The 16,767-nt window shown below is 46.1% G+C and overlaps 1 protein-coding gene and 1 non-coding gene across 2 annotated transcripts in view; one reads left to right on the forward strand and one right to left on the reverse strand.

Annotated features, from left to right (window-relative positions):
- Window positions 1-16,767, reverse strand: part of FER1L6 (fer-1 like family member 6) — a 165,328-nt gene that overhangs the window by 119,604 nt on the left and 28,957 nt on the right. The window contains exons 2-3 of the mRNA XM_020891147.2: window positions 6,815-6,897; window positions 1,829-1,949 (exon numbers count right to left, since the gene is read on the reverse strand). Coding sequence (XP_020746806.2) covers window positions 1,829-1,949; window positions 6,815-6,897 — 204 coding nt within the window. The remainder of the gene's footprint in view (window positions 1-1,828; window positions 1,950-6,814; window positions 6,898-16,767) is intronic.
- Window positions 7,096-7,167, forward strand: TRNAD-GUC (transfer RNA aspartic acid (anticodon GUC)). Its single transcript has one exon. It is a non-coding gene; the product is annotated as a tRNA-Asp (tRNA).

Here is a 16,767-nt window from a genome sequence, read left to right on the forward strand (position 1 = left end):
TATGGATTAAAAGAAATATTGCATGTAGGAAAAGATAGATATCAAAGGGTATCTGTTCTTTAATAAAATGGCAAACCTGTACCAAGCATTTACTATGTGAAAACTCTGTGCTAGTCTCAGGGAGAAAACAAGCATGAAGAAGCCATCATTTTGGCCCTTGCAGAGCTAGCAATCTATCCAAGAGAGACAGGACCAGAATACATAGAGAGAGCTATTAAGTACAAAATGCGTCATAGGGGAAAAACGTGACACAAGTTCAGAGAACAGAAATATCCATGAGAGCCAAACTAAGCAATAAAGATGTCACTAAAGAGGTCAAGTTTGAACTGAGCACTGGTAGATGGGTAGAATCTTAATTGATGGAAAATTCACTGACCAAGGAGAAAGGAAAAGGCTATACTTCTTTTCTTTCACCTGTCTTTCTCCACCAATTCAGTACTATTATCCTAGTAAAATAAATGTCAAAGGATCCATTAAAGGATACTAAAAATAATTGAAATCCTGATTCTGGGGATTGAGGTGGGGGTGGGCGTCATGGTGCAGTGTAGGGGGGAAGGAGATATTACAGTGAGTATGAGCATACAAATTTCATGCCTTCTTTTAAGGGTCAATCTCTGACCTATCACCTTTTCTGATTTCCATCTCTCTCTGCCCCCTTACTCCACCATTACATACATACACTGTGCATCCTGTCACAGCCCAGTAATAACAGCTCAGGATCTTCCTGCCACCCAGGGAAGCACTAATTTGCTCTACTGATAGTAATAACTCTGAGTAGAAAAGGAAAGGATAGCATAAGGAATTATCATAAATAAGAAATGGACACAAACAAAGCAAAGCACTAGCCCCAATTATTGGCTTCCTCATATCCAGACTGTTCACTCTGGAAATTGTAGTCTGCTCTTGCTGTGACATGGGCTGGACTTTGACTTGCGTTGGCCAATAGAATGCAGCATAAATGACTTTTGCCAATTTCAAGCCTAGGTTCAAGAGATCTTGTGCATACTTCCACTCTTTCTTTCAGAACTCTGGCATAAGCCCCACTGGAAAAAGTTTGGGGGGAATTCCCTGGTGGTCCAGTGGTTAGGACTCCCCACTTTCCCTGTAGCGGGTGTGGGTTCAGGCCCTGGTCACGGAATTAATATCCCACAAGCTGTGTGGCAAAAAAAAAAAAAAAAAAGCCTAGCTTGCTAAAGGATGTAACACTATAGTGAAAAAAGCCCCATAACCCCAGGTAAAGTAATCTTAAGCCAGCCCACAATGGACCAACCCTCAAACTAAAATCAACAGAGCTGCCAAATGAGGAAAGAAACATGAGTGATGTCCTTGTGACAATATGGAACCAGTAAAAACTAACCAACTAGCCCGTAGACTCATGAGCAATGATGAATTCTAATATTAAGCCTTGGGGTTATTTGTTACACACTGCTAGCTAACTGATAGAGCAGATTGCGTGCAGAAGGTCAGTTTGTTCTGAGTTTTTGCTGGGTAGTAAAAGAACCACTTTCTCATTTGGGACAAACACAAAGCTAAGACATCTAGCATTTCGATGACTTAAAGAACAGGTGAGGGACAGCTCCTGGTTGTCTGCTGCTGCTGTTATCATTCCTGAACAATGAGGGACATGAAGATTTACAACTAGGAGCTGGTAGAGCCGGGGCCCTGGGCAGCACTGCCATAGAAAAAGTGGAGGGGACACAGACTCCTGCCTCAGACCTTCAGCTCCTTGTAGACAGGGACTGGTGTTATTCACCCAGAGCCTGCAGGGTACCTGGCACAAGAGAGGTGCTCAGTAGGAGTAGGCTGATTGCCTGTGTCAACACTGTACCTTCTCTTTGGAGGAGATGAGGGGACAGGAGTGATGGAAGTATTGTCAGAAATCAAATCTCCTCCCAGGCCTTCCTGGTGAGAAGGTCCCTCCGGTGGTGCTTCTGCTTCAGCTTGACCGTCTAGAGAAGCAAACAAAGGGAAAAGCCTATTAAATGTGACACCGTGGCGACCTGAGCCTCAACTCTGTGTCCAGCGCTATGCCAGTCACCACGGACACACAAGGAGACCAGAAGACAGTCCTTGACCTCTTGGACCCTAACATTTTATTGGCAGAAAGGCCAGACACGTTATACATCTTCTGTTTCCAAAAAAAGGGTAGATTTGTATGCCTGGTGTTGTGGAGTTATGGCTTAGGAATTTAAAGATGCGCTTTCAAGTCACAACCTTGCCACATTTAGACTTTAGACAACTAATTTATTCCCTCTGCGTCTCATTAGCAAAATGTCATGTGCATAAGAATCACCTACGAAGCTCTTAAAATGCAGATTTTCATTCAGTAGGTCCGGCGTAGGGCCCAAGACTCTGCGTGTCTAAAAGCAAGGTCCCTGGTGAGGCCATTCCTGCTGTCTGTGGGCTAGTTTTGAGTAGCAAGGTGTCAAAGCTTGAATAATGTTCCCAAAAGAGATCAGACCCCGGACCCTTTCCATAAATGTAATTTTATACTAAACTTCAATATACAACACAAGTCTGTTGGCACCAAGCTGTTCTATGTACCATGGGGTGGAATGCAGGGCAGGGACCTTCTCCCAGCCTCACCATCACCCTCTTCAGCCACCCCTGAAGCCATTTCTTAGAACCCCGGGCTCTATGGGAAACTGGTAAGCTTCTAAACCCCTTCCAGCTTTGATGTATTTTAATTCTCTGATTTGAATTAGCAAACCAACAAAACAGAACCGAGTCAGAAGACAGAATAACGCAGCCCCTGGAGCCACAGGAGCCCATGGACCCGGACCTCATAGGTGTCCAGTATCATAGGAAGGATGACTGAGCCTGCCCTGCCTGCTCTGACTCCTCTGTCACTCGGGAAACAAAAGACAAGCCCAGCCTGCAGAGACCCCAGAGGAATGCCCGCACCTAACTGCCCAACTTGAAGTGTGAAGATGAACTTCAGCCTTGCTGCCCATCTTGACCACAAGGGCCTCAGGAACGAGGAGCAACTGTGACAGAGTCGGGTTTCCAGTGAACATTCTTAGGAACCTTACACATGCCAGAATCTGGGCCATGTTAGATGTGCAAGATGGAGGAATTAGCAAAACATGGACCCCTCCCTGTGGGGGTTTATATGCAGGAGGGTGAGACTGACCTGGAGGTGGGAAGGCAGTCAGCTGAAGCTTCATCCATAGCCAACATTCATTCACTCATTCATTCACTCACTCACTCACTCACCCATTCATTCACTCACTCACTCCTTCATTCATTCACTCCTTCATTCATTCACTCACTCATCCATTCATTCACTCCTTCATTCATCCATTCACTCACTCATTCTTTCATTCATTCACTCCTTCATTCATTCATTCACTCACTCATTCTTTCATTCATTCACTCCTTCATTCATTCATTCACTCACTCATTCTTTCATTCACTGAAATACTGTGTCCTCTCCAATCAAGTAACCAAGCAACATCCACTGTAACCTTCTTTAAAAAAAAAAAATTATGTTTCTCTTTTGAAAACCCCTCTTTTGAAAAACTGCACTTAGAATATGTCTGAAGTCTGCACAGGACTCTAATTCCCTACCTACCTGACTGCCGTCTCCTCCTGGGCCACCTGCCCCTCTGGCCCAGCCCTCATTGCTTTCTAGTTACTCACTCCCTTCCCTTCTAACAAGTCACCTCCTGCTTGGAGTTTTTCTTCTCAGGCTGCTCTGCCTGAGTTGCTCTCCCTGCCCTGGTGGGCTCCCACTCATCCTCGATGTTGTAACTTAAATATTTCCCCCCAGGAGCCCCTCTCAAACCACGCTTAAAGAAATCCCCCAATGGGCTCCACTTAAGCACATGGTCTGTTTTCTTTTTAGCACTTTTCTCCACTTGTAAGGCAGTTTCCTCACCAGGGCCCCCATGGGTAACAGATGGTCCAACCAGGACAGGATGTTCTGAAGACTTTTTACAAAGGTGTGGGTGTAGAAAAATTACAAAGGATTGTAGAGATATCTGGATCCCAAGGCAGCCAAGCTGATACCACTTGGAGACCCTCCTGGAGCCCAAGGCAGCCAAGCTGACACCACTTGGGGACCCTCCAGATGAGGAGAGGGAATAGTTACTAGCACCTGAGAAGAGAGGAGGTCAGGTCCCGTGGGCTTCCCTAGAAGGAGGGACGACCATCCACCAGTTGGGGGATACACCCTGACCTCCCTTTTCTCCCTCCCCCAGACCTCCTGCTGGAGTGCCCCACTGGGGAAGTGAGTTGGGTCATGTATCCAACGGGGTCAGCCTCCTAGAACTGAGAACAGATGAACAAGGGTGGAGAATAGATCTGAGACAAGTGCAAGAGTTCCCCACAGCACTGTCCTCCCTCTAAACTATCCAGTGTCACCACTATATACCCAGAATCTGGTGCAACACCTGACACTTAGGAGACATGCCATTGATATTTGTTGAATGAATGATGATTGTGGAAGGTACCCAACAACTACTCATTGGGTAACTAATTAATGGGTACGTGCTCATGTTACAAGCTCAGTTGTGTCCCAGCTCTTTGAGACCCCATGGATTGCAGACTGCCAGGCTCCTCTGTCCATGGGATTTCCCAGGCAAGAATACTGGAGAGGGTAGCCATTTCCTCCTCCAGAGGTCTTCCGACTCGGGGATCAGACCCACATCTCTTTTGTCTCCTGCATTGGCAGGCAGGTTCTTTACCACTGAGCCACCTGGGAAGCCCTAATGAAGGTTGGGTCAAGGTACCTGGAATTTTACAAAATTAAGGCATAGCTATCAGGTCTCAAAATACACAGATGTAAGAGCCACAGACTTTGAGAATCGCTAAACATTTCACCAGAGAAGTCCTAACCTCCCCAGTCATGCCAAGAAGGAAAGACCAACTTGTACTCAGGTCCATAGACTTTGTTTTGTCAGTCTGCAGGGTCAGGCCCTGGCCAGCAGGATGGACACTATTTACTTTCCAGGAGAGGCCTGATTCCTCTTTGCCCTGTTTGCTTTGTGGGCTGAAGACTCTAATTAGAATGAGCCATGGGCGCCGGGTCCTCTGAAATGCCTCTGGTCAGCTGCCCTAAATCTCTACCAGCTTATTCTTTCCCTGCTGCACAAGCAGTAAAGGCTCCTCACTGGAGGCTGACCCATGGGGCAGGAAAGCTTGGGCTCTGGTGTAAGACCAACCCAGCCTCAGAAGCCAGTTTCTCCGTCTGGTTGTGTGACCTTGTGTGACCTTGAGCAAGCACTTACCCTCTCTGAACCTCTTATAATATGGGGTCAAAAGAATCTACATTTCAGAGTCATGAATGATGTATGTCAAGTCAAAAGCAGAAGGGGCTTATTCAATGTGTCAGAGATGTTATTTTTCATATGGTCCTTGAAGAAAGGAACTGTTTTTCAACCTTGTACCTCCAGGACTACTGCAGGGTCCTACTTAGGGTTGTAATTTCAAGGACATCAGAAAAGACCCTAGAGTCTTTTCTACCCACTCCCTGATACCTTCTATTTCACCCAATAGGCAAGTGCTTCTCTTGAGCTTTAAACCTTGTCTCCACTTAAAATGTGATGCCTCTCCTGTCCCATCCAAGGATGACTTAATCATTATTATTATTAGCACTTCAGTGTGATGAGTCCCCATATTTTTCTTGTGTAAGATTGGGTTTTACATGAGAGTGAGGAGTGGAGTTGGAGTGGGGGAGGGCAGAGATAAGGCTACAGGCCACCTGCAGGAGACAGCAGTGAAGGGTAAATGGTGGATCCCTCCGAGGAGACAAGGAGAGCGAAAATAAAGCAGACCCACTGTACCATTTTGGTTTAGAAACAGTCCAGAAAGCTGGCTTTGAACTGGCTGTTGTCAGGGCCACCCAGCAGAAGTCTCCAGGCATCGCCCCAGACCTGTCCACTGGAAGCGGTTGATCCTCTTTGATTCAATACATTTGACTGTCTCCCTGATTCGGGGCCTGGCCTCCACCGCCACGGGTCACCTTGTAACTTGGGATTTTCTGCTTTTGGAGAAACAAGTAGCCCGTTCTAAGTGTAGAATATCGGAGAGTCTGGACTTGCATCCCAGTGCTGCTGCTTCCTGGCTCTGCGCCCCGCACCCTCAAGGCCGGCTTCATGGGTCTGTGCAGCCTGCTGAGCCCTGTGATGAGCCCTGTAATAACTCCTTGGCTTAGTGCTCTGCAATCCCCATCCAGCTATTCTTAATAAGTTCTTGACAATGGCTTTGCATTTTGGTTTTTCCACTTAGCCCTGCAATCCTGCAGCTGGTCTTTTCCACACTTCACGTCCTCTCACTGCATCTCGGCGACCTCATTTGTGAAACTGGGATGACCGCACTTTCTGGCAGGATGATGGAGGGGTTAAATGAGTCCGTGGATGGAAAGCCTTCCCCAGAGCAGCTGCTGCCCTCCCGCTGATTTTCATCATCTCACTTGCTTCTCTCCATGACTCCCACGGTCAGCTGAGCCCATACTCCAAACACTTACCAAAGGGAGAGGCTGGGACTTGGAGATGCTGCGTGATTTATTCTGGGGCACAGAGCAAATCAGAACAGAGCTGGGAGCCTGAATTCTTCTGTCACTGCCTCCCTGGGGGCCCTTTCATGGCCCAGCAGGTGTCCACCCATCCGTTTGGCTCAGCGACCAGATGACCCAGCACCGATGGGGATCGCCGTGGGTGCACACTTGGGGTTGGCAGGGTTCGAAGACCCAGACACAGTTCCCACCTCACTCCCACGGAGAGTGAACCCACTTTTCAGCCAAGTAGGGGTCAACTCTGGAGACCTGCAGGCCCCAGGGTAGTGGTCCCTCCCCAACCCCCAAAAGCCTCACCTTGGGCACCTTTGTTGGCTAGGATTAACCCCTTCTCTGCTTTATTCTTCTTCTTCTTCAGTTTTAGCCCAAACATTCCTTTTCTGGGGGGGGAAAAAAAAGGAAGAAAAACTAAACAATACAGCAATAGCAACTTTGGCTCATTCAGACATGTTAAGAGAAAATAAACACACACACACACACACACACACACACACACACACACTCTCTGAGTTTTTCTGGAAGCTGACCATCCTCCTCATCCACCCTGGAAGGGCATCAAAAGACAAGTGTCAAGGGAATTCCCAGTGGTTCAGTGGTTAAGACTCAGCACTGTCACTACTGGGGCCCAGGTTCGATCCCTGGTTGGGGAACTAAGATCCCACAAGCTGTGCAGCACAACCAAAAAAAATAAAACCCACACGTGTCAGGATGACCCAACACACTCTCCAGATAGGTCTACTTTTGCCAAAACCACGAAAGTCCCACCTGAACAGAAATCAGGAGATCCACCTAGAACCACAGTTAAAAGCACTAGCTGTTTTCGCCTCCATTTCTCTTTACTCACCTATGCCAGGCACTCAAAACAAATGATATCATTAAATCATCACAGCAACCCTCTCCTGCCCGTCTTACAGATGAACAACCAAGGCTCAGAGAGAGTAAGAAATGTTTCCACGGTCACACAGCCCCTAAATATCAGTGCTAGCCCTGGAGCCACATCTGCCTGATTTCAGAGCCCAGACTGTAACCACTGAGAAGCCTGAGGCTGCTGATGCCCCTGAGCAGACTAAAACACCCTCTCCACAGCCAAGCTCTGACCATCTCCACGGGCAAGCAGCCCTGGGATTTACTGAGGTCACGCCACAAGTGCGCAGCTCAGCTAACACACGGTGTATGCCCAGAATGTCAGCCACTCTCAGTGTTATTATTATGAGCCAAGAGCAGGAACCCATCTGGGGGATGGACGGATCCATCCTTCTCAACTCAGGGTTTCCCTGGTGGCTCAGCCAGTAAAGAATCTGCCTGCAATGAGGGAGACTTGGGTTCAGTCCCTGGGTCAGGAAGATTCCCCTGGAGAAGTGAATGGCTGCCCGCTCAAGTATTCCTGCCTAAGAATTCCGTGGATAGAGGAGTCTGATGGGCTAGAGTCCATGGGGTCATGAAGAGTCAGACGTGACTCAGTGACTAACACTTTCACTTTTCTCAACCCAGGAAAGGGCCCAGTCTGCTATCTCCAGCTGATGCCAGAAGCATCCTGACCCTCTGCTGGCCTCCTGAAAGAATGCCTCTCTGGAGCTACGTGGAAGGGTGGCAAGTCAGAAAAAGTCCTGGCCTTGCGTCAGGCAGGCTGATGGGGTGGCCCATAGAGGAGGGAAGAAGAGGAACAAGGACAGAAAGGAGGAGAGAGCAGCAAAGTTCAGACCCTTTCAGGGAGCATCCTGCAGTCCTGGGGCAACACAAGGACAGTGGAGGAACCACGGAATCTTTCCCTTTCACTGGCATATTTAGGGCTCGTGAGGGGGTGAACTGCAGTAGCCAAGTTTAGGGCCTCCACACCCAGACTCCCTGGGTTCTGATCCCATCTCTGCCTCCTTGAACAGGTCACTTAACCTCTCTATACTCCTGGCTCCTTGTGTGTAAATGAGGTAACAAACCTAAAGCATTTAGCCCAGTACCTGGAACATACTAGTTGCTCAATAAATGTTAGTTATTCTCATTATTTGAAAGGATAAAGTTAGGACCAATGAGAAGAAGCAACTAGGAGACAGATGTCCCCTCCACTCACTTATTGGCTTATTTATTCTTTTTACATCCTGCCTTGATCCAGATGAGGAATTAAGGAGCCTTCCTTGTGGGTGCTGTCTGAACAGTGAATGAACTGCACTGGGTGGGAGTGAGTTCCCTGTTCCTGGACGTGTGCAAGCAGATACCTGAGAACCACTTGTAAAGGATGCTATAGAGAAGACAAACATCGAATGTCAATGGGGAAGGGGGACTGGCCTAAGGGACCTGGGGGCGGGGGCAGTGATCCTTTGAGACCCTGAAATACAGTAAAATGGAAATAATAGGCTCCAAAACCACCCAGACATGGGTGGATTGGACAAGTCACAGCAATTCTTGGAGCTAGTTTCCTCCAGGGTACAATGGAGATAAATAACAAGGTACATTCTTCACAGGATTGTTCTAAGAATAAAAAGGGGTAAGTAAGCAAAATACCTAGGACAGTGTCCAGGATATGGAAAGTATTAAAACATACTCTTTTTTTAGGTGGTATTGTTCCCACTTTTATTTGCCATCAGCTGTGATAAGAACACCCTTTTACATCTCCCAGGAACCTTAGCTACACCCGGGAAATCCCTCTTTCCTGAAAGTCTTGAAGAAAATTTCCAATAATAGTTTTTCCTTTCCTGTTTTCAAAGGAGAGTTACCCAGCAGAGGTACCACGGCCAGCGCCTTCCAAACCCTGAATTGCTACTGTCGTCCCCAAAGGCTCACTGCCTGTGATCATTTCACGGAGGCAGAAGCGATGTTCCTGGGAACCTGGCCAGTGAGCTCTCAGATGAGAAGACTGAGCTATTTCCATTTGGTAACAGGAAGTTGCTACCAATAAATAAGAGTACCTACCAGAGGAAACTGAATACACCTTTAGGGAGCAGAAGTGTTCATCACGGAGGGCCTCAGCGTTCTGAACCCTCCCACGGGGCAGCTGGGGACTGAGGAATCGGGGCATGCCTTAGGCTGCTGTCATGGGCATGGGAGGAGGGAGAGGTGTCCCACCTCTTAGAAGAGGCAATCCACGTGGCAGACTTCACTGTTGTCTTATTTTAAAGAAATTGCCACAGTCTCCCCAACCTTGAGCAACCGCCAACCTGACAGAGTGGTCAGCAGCCATCAACATTGAGACAAGACTCTCCACCAGAAAAAAAGATTATTACTCACTGAACGCTCAGCATCTTTTTTCACTATAAACTATTATTTTTAGCAATAAAATATTTTTTAATTAAGGTACATACATTCTTTAAGACATAATCCTTTTGCACACTACAGTATAGTATGAACACCCCCCAACCCCCCACTTTGTTTATTGGCTGCACCATGTAGCTTGCTGGATTTTATTTCCTTGACCAGGGATTGAATGCAGACCCTTGGCAGTGAGAGTCATGAGCCCTAACCACTGGACCACCAGAGAATTCCCTGAACACCTTTTAGATGCAGCAGAAAACTGAAAAAATTCATGCAACTCGTTTAAATGTAATATCAAATTTAGGGCTTTCCTGGTGGCTCAGTGGTAAAGAATCTGCCTGAGACAGGCACCCCTACCCCTTAAAACCAAGAGCTCTTAACTCTGCTGTCTATTAGATACACCTAGGAGGTTTCAAATATGCCAACATCCAGAACCACCTTCAGAGATTTTTAATTGATTTGGGGGAAGAATCAGTTTTGAGAAGATCACAGCTCAGACCCCCTGCAGAGGAAGCCAGAACCCTTCTAGTAATGCCCAAAGAACTGACAACCCACTCCGCTCTCTGGAAAGGGGTTAATATTTGTTTCACAAACACACAAGGTTGTTTGCCTCGAACCCCGAGTCAGTCCTCAAGGAGACTCCCAGCATGATGTTCAGTGTGAAAGTTGATTTCTCCTCCTCAGCCCCACGACATCCAGAGTAGAGAGAGGACACAGCCAACCCAGAAATGTTGAGTCGCTGGCAGATCAGGCAGCAGAAGGTAAACTGGAGACAGAACCCAGCTCAGGGCCCAGCATGAACCCGCCTGTTAGCGCCAGAATCTGGGGCTGGATGCTTAGCTCAGATGAGCTTGTTTCATTCACATATAACACAATATTTCTTATCTAACCACCAAGTGGTGTTTAAAAAGGACACAATGCTTAGACAATGCGAAATGTGCTATGAAGTGAAGTGAAAGTCGCTCAGTCGTGACGGCTCTCTGCGACCCCATGGACCATACAGTCCATGGAATTCTCCAGGCCAGAATACTGGAGTGGGTAGCCTTTCTCTTCTCCAGGGGATCTTCACAACCCAGGGATTGAACCCAGGTCTCCCACATTGCAGGCGGACTGTTTACCAGCTTAGCCACAAGGGAAGCCCAAGAATGAGGAAGTGTGTAGCCTATTCCTTCTCCAGTGGATCTTCCCGACCCAGGAATTGAACCAGGGTCTCTTGCATTGCAGGCTGATTCTTTACCAACTGAGCTATCAGGGAAGCCCTAAATGTGCTATAGATTATTATTTTCTTGATGATAAGAAAATATTCTACAGTATTCCCCTGAGTTTAAAATTTTTTAAACATACTTTGACACTCACCATGTTCCATGAAATACCAGGCTATACACATTAGCTCTTAGGATCCCCGAAATATACCAGGCATGAGACAGATGCTATTATTACCCATTTTTACAAACAAGAGGTTGTCAGGGGCCACGAAGGGTGGGATTCAGGGAGGGAGGCTCAAGAGGAAGGAGATATATGTATACATATAGCTGACACATGTTGTAGTAGAGCAGAAACTAACACAACATTGTAAAGCAAGTATACTTCAATTTAAGAGATATATTTATAACACAGATAAAATTAAATTGAAAAGAAGAAGATCCCAATGTATTGGGATCAACCAGTAACTCAGGAAGAATTGCCTGGTAAGTCTTCAAGGCTGCTGCCATCACACACTCCCCTCCAGTGTGCCAAGGTTTCCAGCACGGGAACCCCACCACATACACTCCCAAAAAAGGATGCAAGTCTCTGGCTTAGGGTCTATTGAATCTCCTCCCAGGGCCACCCAAAGATAAGTCAAGATACACACAGAAACGTCCATACCCACCTGGTCTCCTCAGGGTGAAAGCTACCATGACTCCGATATCTGCGTCCAAACAATGAGAGCATTAAACAGTGTATGTGTTTAGCACGCTTCTGCTCATCTGTTCAAGGTGGTGTCACTCCATGTGGACCCAGGGCTCACGCAGGCGGGGAGGCAGCCAGCCCAGCACACAGAAAGAGGAGCCGGGCACTGGAGTTCAGGTCTCATCTATGTCACTTTCTGACTATGTCTCTGGGGCCGGCCGTGGGACTTCTCTGAGCTCCAGGCTCCTCTTCTGCAGGAAGTGGCGATGAAGTTCACTCTGCTTTGCTCACGGGGGTGCTGTGTGTGTGACCTCCGTGAACCCTCAGGGTGCACTGTTGAAAGTTCTACAGATAACTACTTTACACAGCTCAGGGGAGCCGGGATTAGGAAATGGCTCACAACCATGGTCTCTATGTGGTTTTCCACTTGTGCCACCAGATTCCTCTTCTAGAATCATCTTTTCTACCTTCAGTGCAGAAGAAAAGCAGCTCAGGCCAAGAGGCCAAACACTAAGTTAATTGCATCAGTGGGTGTGACCAATTCAGGCCCCTCCCACTCTCCTTCCCACCTAAGAGGACTCAGGTCACCTCTGCACCTCACCCTCCAAACACAATCATAACATCCAGTGTAGAAAAATATTTTTTTTTGATTTGTGAGTTTCTTTATATAACTCTTAAAGATGTTTTAAAATATATATTTGAAAAATATACATTTAATATACTAATGTTTAATAAAATTCCTTTGTCAAAAGAATGGTTTGCAGGTAATCAGGTCTATCTTAAAAAACAAAACAAAACCAAGCTTCATCACTATTTTGAGGTTATCCATAGAGCCTTGAGTAAGTTTCTAGCTCCCTGTTGGAAATACCTTCTTGGGTATATGCTCTCTGTATACTCATCCTACTTCTAAGACTGGCATAGATTTATTAAAGGCAAACCAGCAAATACAGAAATAGCTATAATGTGGGTTTTGCAGAAGATTGTGAAAATATAAATCCACATGACATCCTGCCTTGTTGTGACTCTGAAACTTTTCTTCCCCCTCCCTGTGATCTGCCCATTACTATTCTCCTGATTACATCCTATTTGTTCAGAGCAACGATGATCAACTTCGGTTGTACATCGGGTTCTTGTTGAAGGGCCTTCTAAAACTCTTTCACACACTATGGTCAGATCCCATCCCAGGGAGTCTGATTTCATTGGTCAGAGTGGGGCCAAAGCACAGTAGTCTTTTTAGTTCCCCAGGTGATTCTGAAGTGCAGCAGGGTTTCAAACTCCTGTGGCTAAGTTATCAGTGCCAATGAGCTGTGCTCTCAGAGACAAGGTTTGTATTTTTTAAGGAAGTTCAAAGATAATTTTTTAACCAGCGGGAACAATACCATTTAGGAAATTTAGAGTACTTAGTGAATTTATTTGGGTAGGCTGGGTGAATTTTATTGTCCAACTTCAACTCCTCTTCCACTCAACCTTCAACGCAACAATTAGTCCATAGAATTGGTTGTCTTCTCTAATTCTGCATGGGATCAGCTCAGTCTTGATGGAACTGAGTCCTTCAGTTTAAGAGAGAAGGGTCAGTCCTCTATTGGGCCCGAGGTGTCCCAGGCAATGACCTGAGTAGATGCAGTGTGTGCTAAGTCATGCTAAGTAGGTGCAGTCATGCCTGCTAAGTCGCTTCGGTCATGTCAAAATCTTTGCAACCCCATGGACTATAGCCCACCAGGCTCCTTTGTCCATGGGATTCTCCAGGCAAGAATACTGGAATGGGTTGCCATGCCCTCTTTCAGGGGGATCTTCCTGACCCATGGATCGAACTCCGTGTCTCATGTCTCCTGCATTGGAAGGCAAGTTCTTTACCACTAGCGCCACCTGGGAAGCCCCAGTAGATGGAGAACTGATTCCCAATCTGGTGGGAAACACTCCATTTTTGCCTACTGTAATATGGAATCTCCCACCTCATTGAGGTAAACGGATGTTTCTCTGGGAGGTCCTCATTTTGTATATTCCAGCCCTATTAGCCATCATAATGGATTCAGATATCACCAGCTCAACAGATTGTGACTGAAAACCTTGCTATTTCACCTGCCAGAGTCTAGGAAATGCCCCTCCAAGGATGCTAATTAATCCTCCCTCCTGTGGTTTCTCTGAGCCAAGGGTGACTTGGGAGTAATCTCGAGTCACATTGGGTAGAACCATCCTGGGTTAAGCCAGTCTCTGACAGTCCTTCAGAAACCCTTGCCAAAAACTCAAGGGCAAAGTGGTAGGAGGTGCTGTTGTAGGTCTGTTCCAGGAAAATGGAGACTTTTTCCTCACATGCCTCTTACCCACCCTGCAGCACACCAAGAGTGCCCACTACTGAGGTCATCTTCCAAGGGCTGGAGGAGACTTTTTAACCATGGCCACTGGCCTCCACCCTCTCCTGTTCCTCCTCCTCTCTAGCTAAGATCAGTGTGTGGCCAGGTTGGTTGGAGAGCAAGGAAAATAGAGAAACAAATATTGCAGGTCATGTCATTGACTCAGTATACTTAGGGCTGCTGGACTCCCCTGGCCCCAAGCTTTCTCTTTCCTGGGTCCCTAAGAAAATGTTAATTTTTCTTATTTCAGCCTCTTTATATGCTGGCTAATCAGAGCCTGATCTCTGTTCTTCTAAAGATAAAAGGATCAATCACAAAGTCCCAAATAGACTTATTTAGAACAAGCATCTGTTTCTCCCTATGTCCCAGCATAAATCAGTCTTCACGCTCCCACCCTTTTGAGACTTCCATCTTTTCTTTACTCCTGCAAATTTCCTTTCCACATCTATTCCCTGAGTATCTTTTGGCACAATGATAACAGTAGGGCATCCACTGGTTGGCATGTTTCTCTCGGGTAACGTTAAAGGTTTCTGTTCCCATGTGATCTCCCCTTCTTTGAGTCAGCTTTCCCACAGAACATTTGTATTCTGCTTTCTGTTCCTACTATAGGTGGAAGTAAGTCACTGAGGCACAGATTCTTATCCCTGCATGCAGCTGGGTGGAGGAGACCCTCTGATTCACAGTGAAGTATATGAAGACCAATCTGGACTCCACTCCATTCAGCTTCCTCCAATCTACCTTTGCCAGCAATAAAGGTGATATGTTGATCCCAATTTGCCAAATGGGTCTATTTCTCAATGGTTTTGAACACAACAGGGAAAGAGAAAGATAAAGTTATAACCTTAAGAACACCAAGAGACTGACATATGAAGATTTTGTTATAGGTAAGTATCATTCAACACCATAATGGGTAAACAGAGGATCTCTAAAATTCCTTTTGAGTCTCATGTAATGGACCTCAAAGACAGAAGGATGGGTGCTATATTAAATAAAATAATTAAATTAAATCCTCCCTTTGTAGGATTTTCAGAGCCTTTAATATGCTGACCTTCATCATGACTTTCCAAAAAGAGTGATAGAGTATTCAGATTTTTCTAAATGAATTGGACCACATCTTTATCACAAAACATCTAATAATAAAGAGCATCATTTGGGATGCCCAGAGAAAGAGAACTCTGACAACCTGTAGTGCTCTTTTCTCTTTTGAAATTTTTATGAGATGAGCAGTTACCATGTCAGAGCCGTTGAGGAGAAAGAGAACCCAGAGCATCCCTCCCTCGCACTCCCTCCTTACAGCCACACGGCTGCTACTCTTATCCAGACCTCACTCTAACTTGGCCTTTCTGGATCCATTCTTTCTCCTTCCTGCAAACTAGTCTCCATTCTGAAGCCATCTTTGCAAACTAGAAGAGCGTAGAACTTCCTTAATATGATAAAGAATATCTACCTAAATCCTAGAGTTAGTATCACATCAATGGTAAATATTAAAAGACTTTCTCTAAGATTTAAAAAAAAGGATGCAAAGATGTTTGATATCAAGACACAGAGAACAGACTTGTGAACACAGCAGTGGAGGAGGAGGGTGGGACAAGTTGAGAGAGTGGTGCTGAAACATATACACTAACACATACAAACTAGACGGCCAGTGGGGAGTTTCCGTACAACCAGGGAGCGCAACTCTGCGCATGGTGACAACCTCGAGGGGTGGGATGGGGGTGGGCTGGGAGGGCGGGGACATGTGTATACTCCTGGCTGATTCACATTGTTGTAAGGCAGAAATCAACAAACCCTTTAAGGCAATTATCTTCCAATTAAAAAAGAAAGATGTTTGCTATCAGTCCTTCTATCCAACACTGTACTTGAGGCCCTCTCTTAACAGTTCAATAAAGTTTGATTAGTTGAATTAATAAGTGGAGAATTTCCTTGAAGTCCAGTGGTTAGGACTCCTTGCTTTCAAGGCTGAGGGCCTGGTTGGGGAACTACCACGTAGCCAGTCAAAAAATAAATAAATAAAGTTTGATTTATTGAATTATTAAGTGAGTTCAGTAGGTCATCTAGAAACAAGGTCAATTTAATCTATTGTACCTTTCTATACCAATGGGCTTCCCTGGTGGCTCAGAGGTTAAAGCGTCTGCCTGCAATGCGGGAGACCTAGGTTCGATCCCTGGGTCGGGAAGATCCCCTGGAGAAGGAAATGGCAACCCACTCCAGTATTCTTGCCTGGAGAGTCCCATGGACAGAGGAGCCTGGCAGGCTACAGTCCCCAGAGTCACAAAGAGTCGGACACGACTGAGCAACTTCACTTCACTTCACTTCACTTCATACCAATAACGAGGGGATCCCATCGTAGCTCAGTTGGTAAAGAATCTGCCTGCAATGCAGGAGACCTGGGTTTGATTCTGCATGGGAAAGATCCCCTGGAGAAGGAAACAGCAACCCACTCCAGTATTCTTGCCTAGAGAATCCCATGGACAGAGGAGTCTGGTGGGCTACAGTCCATGGGGTCGAAAGAGTTGGACATGACTTAGCAACTAAACCACCACCACCACCACCACCATACCAGTAACAAAGTATTAACTAAAATTATAGATAAAAGGTATCATAAGAGCATCAAAAAATTTAAAAACCTGGGAATAAACCTAAGAAATATGAGTAATATTTCTACACCAGAAATTACAAAAAAAGATCAGTGAAGGGATACTCCATGCTCATAGATGGAAAAACGCAATATTGAAAAATGTAAAACCTCCCTAACTTAATAGAGAT

This window comes from Odocoileus virginianus, chromosome 15 (assembly GCF_023699985.2).
Source record: "Odocoileus virginianus isolate 20LAN1187 ecotype Illinois chromosome 15, Ovbor_1.2, whole genome shotgun sequence".
Classification (NCBI taxonomy): domain Eukaryota; kingdom Metazoa; phylum Chordata; class Mammalia; order Artiodactyla; family Cervidae; genus Odocoileus; species Odocoileus virginianus.